The sequence below is a fragment of the Chiloscyllium plagiosum genome, unplaced genomic scaffold (assembly GCF_037043375.1).
Source record: "Chiloscyllium plagiosum isolate Xiang-an unplaced genomic scaffold, Cpla_swu_hap1 HiC_scaffold_9, whole genome shotgun sequence".
Taxonomy (NCBI): Eukaryota; Metazoa; Chordata; class Chondrichthyes; order Orectolobiformes; family Hemiscylliidae; genus Chiloscyllium; species Chiloscyllium plagiosum.
This window is the reverse complement of record NW_028270147.1, coordinates 65,614,939-65,627,187: the sequence shown is the minus strand read 5'-3', so window position 1 is coordinate 65,627,187 and position 12,249 is coordinate 65,614,939. Positions and strand designations below refer to the sequence as shown.

At 41.8% G+C, this 12,249-nt stretch overlaps 1 protein-coding gene across 9 annotated transcripts in view; it reads right to left on the bottom strand.

Annotated features, from left to right (window-relative positions):
• The window catches only part of odr4 (odr-4 GPCR localization factor homolog), a 119,102-nt gene that overhangs the window by 81,871 nt on the left and 24,982 nt on the right, over positions 1 to 12,249 (bottom strand). For all 9 annotated transcript variants that reach the window (XM_087990733.1, XM_087990735.1, XM_087990731.1 and 6 more), the window contains one exon: positions 2,583 to 2,681. In XM_087990733.1, the coding sequence (XP_087846859.1) occupies positions 2,583 to 2,681 (99 nt within the window). The remainder of the gene's footprint in view (positions 1 to 2,582; positions 2,682 to 12,249) is intronic.

Sequence of the window (12,249 nt, the reverse complement as noted above, 5' to 3'; positions counted from 1 at the left end):
ACGTTTCGGGCACAGGCCCTTCTTCAGGAAACCTGAAGATGGGCCTGTGCCCGAAACGTCGAATCTCCTGTTCCCTGGATGCTGCCTGACCTGCTGTGCTGTTCCAGCAATAAAGTTTCAACTTTGATCTCCAGCATCTGCAGACCTCACTTTCTCCCAGATGGGTGTACTTCCAACACTCAAAAAGCTTGACACCATCCAGTACAAAGCATATCACTTGACTTACACCATATCCACAAACATCCAATTCCTCCACCACTGACGCTGAGTAGCAACAGTCTGTACTAAATAGAGGATGCACTGCAGAAATTTGCCAAAGATCCTTAGAAAGCACTTTCCAAATGCACAATCACTTCCATCTACAAGGACATGGGAACACCAAGTCCTACAACTTCCTCTCCAAACCACTCACCATCATGACTTGGAAATGTATTGCCAGTCTTTCACTGTTGCTAGGTCAAAATGGTTATGTGCATGGGAGATCATGCCTCACAAATTTGTTGCGTTTTTTTGATGAAGTGGCCAGAAAGGTTGACGAAAGCAGGGCAGTAGACATGGTCTATATGGATTTCAGTGAGGCCTTTGATAAGGTTCCACATGGTACACTGCTCCAGAAGGTTAGATTGCATGGAATCCAGGGGAAGCTGGCAAATTGGATACAAAATTGGCTTGATGGAAGGAAGCAGAGGGTAAAAGTACAGGATGTTTGTCAGACTGGAGGCCTGTTACTAATGGAGTGCCTCAGGGGTCGGTGCTGGGCCCATTGATGTTGGTTATCTATTTCAATGATTTGGATGAGAATATACAAGGCATGATTAGTACGTTTGCAGATGACATGAAATAGGCAGTATCGTGGACAATGAGGAAGGTTATCAGAAATTGCAGCAGGATTTTGATCAGCTGGGGAAGTGGCCGAGCAATGGAAAATGGAGTTTCATACAGATACGTGTGAGGTCTTGCATTTTGGAAAGTCAAATCAAGGTAGGAATTTCATGGTGAATGGTAGGGCCTTAAAGAATATAGTGGAACAGAGAGGCCTTGGAGTTCAGGTGTATGGTTCTCTGAAAATGGAGTCACAGGTAGTCAAGGCAGTGAAGAAAACTTTTGGCACGCTGGCCTTTATCATTCAGGGCATTGAGTATAGAAGTTGGAAAGTTATGTTACAGTTCTACAGGATATTGGTGAGGCCCCACGGAATATTGTGTTAAGTTTTGGTTGCCTTGTTATAGGAAGGATGTTATTAAACTGGAAAGAGTGCAGAAGGGATTTACAAGGATGTTGCCAGGACTCAAGGGTCTGAGTTATAGGGACAGATTGGACAAGCTAGGACTTTTGTCTTAAGAGCACAGGAGACTGAGGGGGGAACTTATAAAAGTGTATAAGATCATGACAGGCATGGATAAGGTGAATGCACTCAGTCTTTTTCCCAGGTTTGGGGAATCGAGGACTAGATTAAGGTTAGAGGGGAAAGAATAAAAGGAAACTGGAGAGGCAACTTTTTTTACACAGAGGGTGGTGGGCATGTGGAATGAGCTGCCAGTGGTTGAGATGGGTACATTAACAACATTTAAAAGGTATTTGGACAAATACATGGAGAAGAAAGGTTTAGAAGGATATGGGCCAAGTGCAGGGAAAAGGGGATTAGCGAGAATGGACGTTTTAGTCAGCATGCACTGGTTTGGGCCAAAGGGGCCCTGTCTCTGTGCTGTAGGACTCTTGTGACTCTCTAAAATCTAGGAATTCCCTCCCTAAGGGGACTGTGAACCAAAAAGGACTGCAGCAGTTCAAGAAAGCAGCTCACCACCACATTCTCAAGATGGCAGGGATGGGCAATAAATGCTGGCCAGCAAGTAATGCCCAGGTCCCAGAAGTGAATAAAAAAAAAGATACAGCACCAGGGTCCCAGGTTCAATTCCAGCTTCGGGCAACTGTCTGTGTGGAGTTTGCACATTCTCCCCGTGTCTGCGTGGGCTTCCTCCACGTGCTCCGGTTTCCTCCCACAGTCCAAAGATATGCAAGTCAGGTAAATTGGCCATGCTAAATTGCCCATAGTGCCAGGTGCATTAGTCAGAGGGAAATGGGTCTGGGTGAGTTACTCTTCAGAGGGTCAGTGTGGACTGGTTGGGCCGAATGGTCTGTTTCCACACTGTGGGGAATCTAATCTAATCTAATCTATACAAAAACCAAGAACACCTAGAAGACTAAATCTTGGTATTTCTTGCTGAAAACAATCCATCTCTGGTGGCTGGGTATATGAATAGGAAGAGTTTGGAGGGATATGGGCCAGGTGCCCATGGGATATGGCAGATGGGACTAGATTGGGTAGGGATATCTGGTCGGCATGGATGAGTTGGACCGATGGGCCTGTTTCTGTGTGTACATCTCTGTGACACATAACAAGACATCAAAAATAACAATTTTAAATATAATATCTCCCTAAGTATAGTAAACTGCTTTCATAAATCCTGGTGAAACTGCAGTTAGGGTTTTTGTTATGAGTGTGTGTTCCCCTCCATCTACATTCAAAAATGTACAAATTGTTTCCAAATGCCTAAATAGCAAAACAATTGTCTTGTACTCACTTTCCGAAAAATATCATGAGCTTCCTCCTTTGTCATTTTTGGAGGTCTGATAAGAAACACTCCAAGGACCAATATCCCTCCTGGTAACATTCTGGAAACCTGATATGTATGGTAAACATGTACATGTTAAAACTCATTCTATATTATACACTGCTATCGTTTAATCAAAGTACACAAATAAAAATTAAAAGACAATGAATACAATGAAAGTACCAATCATTACACTTAAAAATGGTCAAGAACCTTGTTAGAATTATTAAAATATGCCAGTCCTGAGCTTCAGTGAGGACAAGGCCGACGGATAGAAATGGTAGAAAATGTAAATTGGAAAAGAAAATAGATTAAAGGAAGAAATGCCGCAGGGGGAAGAGAGATTGAATCTGACAATTACAGACAAGAATAATAATCAATAAGATTTGAGATACAGGTAAGAAAGAAACTTTGGCATACAGTAACAGTGTGCAACTATGCGCACAGGTGAAAACTGGTGTGCGTGAGAAAGCATGCGAGAGGGGAAGATAGCGCGGGAGAGAGCACGCAAGACAAGAGAGGGAATGCAGAATGAGCAAGAGAGGGCACAGGCAATGCATGCACACAGAGAATAACTGGAGCATGCAATATAGAGTGACATGAGGGAGCTTGTGAGCAAAGGAAACTGCGACTGAGGGATGGCAACGATGTGCAATCAAAGGAAGGCACACGAGAGTGACCAAGGAACAGGAAGAGCGAGTAACTGAGGGAGTCTCTGCACAAATGAGACACACCCCCCAGGTTAGAGAACATTTGAAATACTGATGTGCATGCGAGTGAAGGAGAGAGTGAGTGAATGAGTCAACACACATATAATCCCTCCCCTTCCTTCCTCAAAAACCTTTTTGAATGATTTCTGTTTCATCCAGCTTAGAGTGTGCGCCACTGGAGGTGAATAAAAGATCAGTGTTAGTTGCACTCAACTCCTTAGCTTGGCCCCAGATTCCCTCCCAAACCCTGGTAACAAAGACGTGGGAGTCAGAATAGTTTGTTTTTTCTTGTGTTGCTTGCTAAGCAAAAAGGTATTTAAAAAAAGGCTTCATAAGTTGGTTGTGCTATTTGGCACTTTTTAATGGTCAACTCTGTTAATTTCTCTCAATTGTTAAAATGTCGATGAATTACTTTAACATTGTTTACGTTTTCTACCATTCCAACTTTTATTTTGAAAGCATGACTAATGATGTGTCAAATCTTATCTTCACAAAATGTACACTGGCCTCTTCAGAAAAGAAAATATGGCCACTCACACAAAAAGATTGGACAAGACTGATTTTTAGAAGCATTTTTAAGTCAGTGACCTTACATTGTTTGTCATGCTGCACCATTTCACGTTGCTTATGCCAAAACACAAAAAATAAGTATCATCAGTAAGCATAGTACGTTTCCCATCATAAAAAGGAAAACTATTTGATTTAGGAAGGATTCTGCGTAATCCAAGATGGAGGACTGGGAAAATTTGTGGCTGTAAGAGCTGCTCCTTTTTTGAACTTTTTTAGGTGTTGGAGGAGATTTCCATGAATTCCAGGAGCAGCAATTACTGTTTTGTATGCTGTTACATTGTTTTCAAATTTTAGGGGAAAAAAGATCAAAACAATGGCACTTTTAGAAGGAGGAAGACAGACAAAAGGGGATGACCACATGATCAGCGAGGGACAGAAAGAAACCTACACTGCTAACTGGCAAAGCAATGAATATGCACAGTTACTGCCTTTGCTGTTTGAGTTCATATATCTCTGGACATCGGAGTGTGTCAAGAAAAAATTAACAAACAGCGAAATTCACAGCTGACCTTGAAGGAACCTGTGTGGGAGAGCTCACAGCACAGGAACAGGTAAATGCATAGTTTTTAAGTGTAATCTTGCCATAACTCTACAGTAGTGAGTAGACTGGGTTCTTTCTTGATTACATGTTTTATAGAGATCTGTCTCTTCATTAAATTTTAAAAATATAAACCATAAGTACTAAGTTAGCCTGGAGCACTATATTTAGAGCTTTACGATCGTGCTATTTTATGGGTCTGTAGATCGTGAAGGAGCAAAGATGGCCTTTAGTAGAATGATATGCTCTTCCTTTCGGATGTGCAGGTTGAGGGAGAGTTTCCATGTTACTGATGATTATGTCTGCAGGAAGTGTCTCTAGTTGCGAATCCTATCAGATTGAATGGATCGGTTGGAGCAGCAGTTACAGGCAATAAGGAATTTACAAGAGCTAGGGGATGTGATGGATGGCAGTTATAAGGAGGGAGAAAAGCCACAGATACAGCTAGGGAGATAGGTTAACTCCAGGGCAAGAAGGATTGGTAGGCAGGTAGTGCAGGAGTCTTCTGTGGCTATCTCCATTTCAAACAAGTATGCTGTTTTGGAAAAAGTAGTGGATGATGGACTCTCAGGAGAATGTAACACGAATAGCCAAGTTTCTGACATTGAGACTGGCTCTAATGTAATGAGGGGTACATCAGGTTCCAAGCAATCAATTATGATAGGGGGCTCTCTCGTCAGAGGAACGGACAGATATTTCTGCAGCCAGCAGCGGAAAAATCAAAATGGTGCCAGGTGCCAGGATCAATGATATCAGTGAGAGGGTGCAGAATCTTCTCAAAGGGGAGGGACCAGCAGGAGGTCATTGTACACATTGGAACTAACAACATAGGAAGGGAAAAGGTTGAGATTCTGAAGGGAAAATACAGGAAGTTGGGCAGGAATTGAAAAAGGGGGTCCTCAAGGGTGGTAATATCTGTGCTACGAGCTAGTGAGAGTATGAATAAGAGCATAGAGCAGATGAACGTGTGAAGGATTCACAGTTTTGGATCATTGGAATCCCTTCTGGGGTAGAAGTGACCTGTACAAGAAGGACAGATTGCACCGAGGGGACTAATATACTAGCAGGGAGATTTGCTAGAGCTGCTCTGGAGGATTTAAACTAGTAGGGGTGTGGGACCAAGGAAACAAGTGAGGAAAGATATCAATCTGAGACTGGTACAGTTGGGAAAAGGAGCAAGACAAAAAGTCAGAGCAGGCAGGAACAAAGCAGAAAACAAGGTAGGACTTGTAAGTTAAATTACATTTATTTCAACGCTAGAGGCGCATCAGGGAAGGCAGATGAACTCAGGATATGGTTAGGAACATAGGACTGGGATATCATAGCAATTACAGAAACATGGCTCAGGGATGGACAGGACTGGCAGCTTAATATTCCAGGATACAAATGCTATAGGAAGGATGGGGGGGTCAAGAGAGGGAGTGGCATTTTTGATAAGGGATAGCATTACTGCTGTATGTCAGGAGGATATTCCTGGCAATACACCCAGGGAAGTAATTTGGGTAGAAATGAGAAATAAGAAAGGCATGATCATCTTATTGGGATTGTATTATAGACTTTCTAATACTCAGTGGAAAACTGAGAAACAAATTTGTTAGGAGATCTCAGTTATTTGTAAGAATAATAGTATGGTTATGGTAGGGGAATTTAACTTTCCAAACATAGACTGGGACTACCACAATTACAAGGGCTTAGATGGAGAGGTATTTGTTAATATACCATGTGGTGGCATAGTGGTACAGTGGTTAGCACTGCTGTCTCACAGCGCCAGGGTTCAATTCCCGCCTCGGGCAACTGTCTGTGTGGAGTTCGCACGTTCTCCCCGTGTCTGTGTGGGTTTCCTCCGGGTGCTCTGGTTTCCTCCCATAGTCCAAAGATGTGCAGGTTAAATGAACTGGCCATGCTAAATTGCCTGTAGTGTTAGATGGATTAGTCAAAGGTAAATACTGGGGGGGTGGATTTCTCTTCGGAGGGTCGGTGTGGACTTGTTGGGCCGAAGGGCCTGTTTCCATGCTGTAGATAATCTAATCTAATTAAGAGTGTACAAGAAAATTTTCTCATTCAGTAGGTGGACGTATTTCTGAGTGAAGGTGCAAAACCTAACCTACTCTTGGGAAATAAGGCAAGGCAGGTAACTGAGGTGTCAGCGGGGGAGCACTTTGGGGCCATAATTCTATTACTTTGAATTTAGTGATGGAAAAAGATAGACCAGATCTAAAAGTTGAAGCTCTAAATTGGGGGAAGACTAATTTTGATGGCACGAGGCAAGAACTTTCAAAAGCTGTTTGGGGCAGATGTTCGCAGGTAAAAGGACAGCTGGAAAATGAGAAGTCTTCAAAAATGAGATAACGAGAGACAGTATATTCCTGTTAGGGTGAAAAGAAAGGCCGGTAGGTGTAGGGAAAGCTGGATGACTACAGAAATTGAGGTTTTGGTTAAGAAAAAGAAGGAAGCATATGTCAAATATAGACAGGAGTGATCGAGTATAAAGGCAGTGGGAGTATACTTAAGAGGGAAATCAGGATGATACAAAAGGGGACATGAGATAGCTTTCGCAAATAGGGTTAAGGAGAATCCAAAGGGATTTTATAAATACATTAAGAACAAAAGGATAACTAGGGAGAGAATACAGCCCATCACAGATCAGCAAGGCAGCCCGTGTGTGAAGCCACAAGAGATAGGGGTGACACTAAACAAGTATTTTGCAAGTGTATTTCGCAGTAAACGAGTGGTTACTATGGAGGAGGACATGGAAGATATAGAATGTAGGGAAATAGATGGTGACATCTTGAAAAATGATCATATTACAGAGGTGGTGGTGTTGGATGTCTTGAAATGCATGTAAGTGGATAAATCCCCAGGATCTAATCAGATGTACCCCAGAATTCTATGGGAAGCGAGATAAATGATTGCTGGGCATCTTGCTCAGATATCTGTATCATCAATAGTCGCAGGTGAGGTGCTGGAAGACTGGAGCTTGGCTAACATGGTGCCACTATTTAAGAAAGGTGGTAAGCAAAATCCAGGGAACTACAGATAGGTGAGCCTGATATTGGTGGTGGTCAAGTTGTTGGAAGGGAATCCCGAAGGATAGGATTTACATGTATTTGGAAAGGCAAATACTGATTATTGACAGTCTGCATGGTTTCGTGCGTAGGAAATCATGTCTCTCGAATTTGATTGAGTTGTTTGAAGTAATAAAAAACAGGATTAATGAGGACAGAATAGTGGACGTGATCTATATGGACTTCGGCAAGGTGTTCCTCATGGTAGACTGGTTAGCCCTCATGGAATACAGGGAGAACTAGCCATTTGGATACAGAACTGGCTCGAAGGTAGAAGACAGAGGGTGTTGGTGGATTGTTGCTCAGTCCAATGCTTTTTGTCATTCATATAAACGATTTGGATGTGAAGGCGGGAGGTGTAGTTAGTAAGTTTGCAGATGACACCAAAACTGGAGGTGTAGCGGACAGCAAAGAAGGTTACCTTAGATTACAACGGGATCTTGATCAGATGGGCTAATGGGCGGAGGAGTGGCAAATGGAGTTTAATTTAGATAAATGAGAGGAGCTGTATTTTGGAAAAATAAATCAGAGCATGACTTATACACTGAATGGTAATGCCCTTGGGAGTGTTGCTGAACAAAGAGTGCAGGTTCATAGATGTTTGAAAGTGGAATAGCAGGTAGATAGGAGAGTGAAGAAGGCATTGGGTATGCTTTCTTTTATTGATCAGAATATTGAGTACAGGAGTTAGGAGGTCATGTTGCACTATACAGGACATTGGTTAGACCACTGCAATTCGGGTCTCCTTCCTCTATGATACTTGAAAGGGTTCAGAAAAGATTTACAAAATGTTGCCAAAGATGGTGGATTTAAGCTATACGGAGAGGCTGAATAGGCTGGGGCTGTTTTCCCTGGAGCATCGGAGGCTGAGGGGTGACCTTATACATGTTAATAAAATCATGAGGGGCATGGATTGGATAAATAGAAAAGGTCTTTTCTCTGGGGTGGGGGAGTCCAGAACTAGACGGCATGGGTTTAGGGTGAGAGGGCTGGCAAGATATAAAACGGACCTAAAAGGGTAACATTTTCGACACAGAGGGTGGTGCATGTATGGAATGAGCTGCCAGAGGAAGTGGCGGCGGCTGGTACAATTGCAACATTAAAATGCATCTGGATGGGTATATGAATAGGAAAGGGTTTGATGGATATGGGCCAAGTGCTGGCAAATGGGACTAGATTAGGTTAGGATATCTGGGTCAGCATGGATGTGTTGGACCGAAGGGTCTGTTTCCATGCTGTACATCACTAGGACTCTATTCAGCTCATTTCTGAAAATATACATTTAAGGGTTAACCTTAGCGGAATGAAATCACAATAGACAATTGTCATACAGCCCACAGAACCGATTTTCAATGACTGATGTAACAATGGCGCAAGTTCAGAAACATTGAAATTGCCATTAGATTTTAAAGGATAAATGTTAATTTTATTTCAACCCAATTCACCCCCACCAATGGCTGCAGAGGTCCTTTTCTGAACAACACCACTGATCATTTTGATAAATGTGGGTTCCTTTAAGAATCAACCGGAACAGCATCAGAATCAATAGAGAGCTCATTGGATTTTGTAAACCCAGAGCTGGGTTCCAGAAGATCTTGTGGCGCAGTTGAAGTGCCCCTCTCTAGAACAGGTTGATTCAAAAAATGACTGGTGTTACATTCAAGGAACTCTTCTGGAGCAGCAGTAGCATCCCTATCTTTGAGCCAGAAGTCCTGATTCAAGTCCCACCTACTCCAGAGACGTGTAATAATACCGTTGAACAGGTTGGTTCGAAAAATAGATATTTTTAAAAATCCCAAAAAATCCCAGTGTTATGGACCAGGCCAGGCTCCCTCAGAACATTTCAAAAAAGTAGCCCTGACCCTAACTTTGTTTTAAACAGGTGTTATGCGGATATTCCAGGAGTGACGCAGCTAGCCAAACTACTTAGTTTAAAACAAAGCAGAATTTATTTACAACATTATCGAAAGAAACATAAAAAAAAGAGAACATTTCGGCAAAAGTCCTTAATCAGGAATGGCCCATTTATCTCACCACCCCCTCGGCTCACAGCTTCATTCCTGATGAAGGATTTTTGCTTGAAACATCCATTCTCCTGCTCCTCGAATGCTGCCTGACCTGCTGTGCTTTTCCAGCACCATACTCTCAACTTCTCTTAAAAGTCTTTTGCCTGAGACATTTTCTGTTACTTATGATCAAATTGGCTCTGAAACCCTTCAAACCTAGACATTTCAGAATCGCCACTTTTCTGACCTCTCTGAAAAAAAAAACAATGGACAGCCTAACTTTGTCAAAGGAGCAGCATCGTCACACCTCCCTCCTTAAAAAAAGAACCATTAATATCCAAAGATAGCTTCATTTTAAAACCCCATAATCTTAAACTGTTAATGGACTACAACACTCATATACATTACACAGACAATAACCATGCAAACACACACTACTACATTTTGTTTCAATCTGTTTTAACTCCTGCCACCAAACATCTCCTTTCCTCATTCAAGGCTCGACAATATGTCAGAACTCATATTTTACCATCTTGTCACATGCAAAATTTTCAAGTTGAATGGCTGTAACAACAAGTTCCATCTAAACAGTCTGAAATTTTTCTCCTTAAGTTTCTCCACAAACGTCAATGGGTTATGATCAATGTACATGATTGCCTCAAATATATTACCGGTAACATTAACATTGAAATGTTGCAATGTCAACACCAAGCGCAAAGTCTCTTTCTCAATTGTCAAATATTTCTGCTGATGAATGTTCATTTTCCTGGAGAAATATCCGTTAGGTCTTTCTATCTTCTCATCTCCCTACAAGTGGATAGCACTGACACCTACATCACTTGCATTGAAAGTCACCTTGAATGGCTTTGCGTAATTAGGTGCGGCTAATACTGGGGCAGTGGTTATCAAAGCTTTCAGGCTGTCAAATGCTTTCTGACTGTTTGCTCTCCACTGAAACCTCTTGTTTTTCTTTAGCAATTCAGTGAGTGGAGCAGCAACACTGCTAGAACTTGGTACGACTTGTCGATAAAATCCACTCAATCCCAGGAACTGTAGTACTGCTCTTTTTGTTGATGGTATGGGGAACTCTTCATTTACCTTTGTTTTTGCTTTTCTGTGGGGCCATTTGTTCATGTCCAATAACACTGCCCAGGAAAGTGACTTAGGCTTTGGCAAATTCACTTTTAACCACGTTTATCACCTTCCGAAGTCAATCGAGTCTGATAAATGTTGCAAGTGTTCCTTCCAACTGTGATTAAAAATCACCAGGTCATCTATATATACAACACAATTGGGTAATCCTGCAATGACCTTATTGGTTAGTCTTGATAAGTCCTTTTGACTTGATAAGGTCCACCAAACCTTGTTTTCAAAGGTTCACCTGTCACTGGAAGTAACACCTCATCTCCAGTAGCAAAACTGCCAGTTTTTGATTTTTTCTTGTCTGCTTCCATTTCATTATCAGCTGTGATACTTTAAATGCTGTCTCGCCAACTCCCCTGCTTAACTTAATCATTCCTGAAAATTTGCCACACAATCCATGTGTTCTCTGAATTATGACTTAAAAATTTCACCTTAATCAATTTAGTGGCCCTCTCACTTCATACCCAAAAACTAATTCAAATGGACTGAATTCATTTGGTGCATCCCTGATCTCAAAAAGTACAAATGGAATTCCCTTGTTCCAATCATCTGGATAATCTTGACTATAAGCCCTCAACATGGTCTTTAATGTCTGAGGCCACCTTTCTGGCGCTGCCAGCGACTCTGGATGGGATGCAGTAGGTGTGAATTGTGTTATTCCAAAGCTGTCCATAACTTCCTTGAATAATTTCGATGTGTCGTTTGACCCTTGATCTGATTGTATCTCTGTGGGTAGTCCATACCTAGTGAAACATTTGAGTAATTCCTCTACAATCCTTTTAGCTGTGATACTGCATTATGGAATGGCTTCTGTAAATCTAGTGGACACATTCATTATCGTCACCAAGTACTGATTCCCACTTTTTGTTTTAGGTAGGGGTCCTATGAATTCAATTTCGACTGTTGTAAAAGGTTCTTCAAATGCAGGAATAGGTATTAAAGGTGCGGGTTTTATTACTGCCTGTGGTTTTTCAATTACCTGATATGTATGACATGTTTGGCAAAACCCAACTATGTCCTTGTGCAGTCCAGGCAGTAAAAATGTTTCTGTATTTTAACTTGAGTTTTTCACACCCCAAATGACCCCCTACTGGTAGTTTGTGAGCTACCCACAACACTTCCTTTCTAAAACCCCCCCGCAATAAAACATGATGAACTTCTGCACCTGCCTGAATATGTAATAGTCTCCATTTCCTCATTAAGGCATAATTTTTAAGATAATAGCCTTCAGGGATGCATTCGGATTCTTTTCCTGTGTATGCCTTTCAATACAATTGCTTTTTATCTTTCTGCTGTAACTCAGTTAATTTGTCTCAAGTAAAGATGTCTACTGTGTCATCTATCTACTCCTGGTGTGTGTCAACCATCTGAGCAAATCCACTTCAACTTTCTTATCTGTACTCTTTGATCTCTCCTGCTTCAACTGGTGACTTTGTGACCTTGTTACCATACAGTCAGGAAAGATTCCAGGATGTGTCCTGCAATAGATCAGTTGCCTGAGTTTCCACTGGCCTTTCAACCACAATGAACAAACTATATCATTAGCAAGGATAAATTGTATTCCTGGAGCTGAGAGTTTGTCCTGTACCCCTACCATGACTTCTC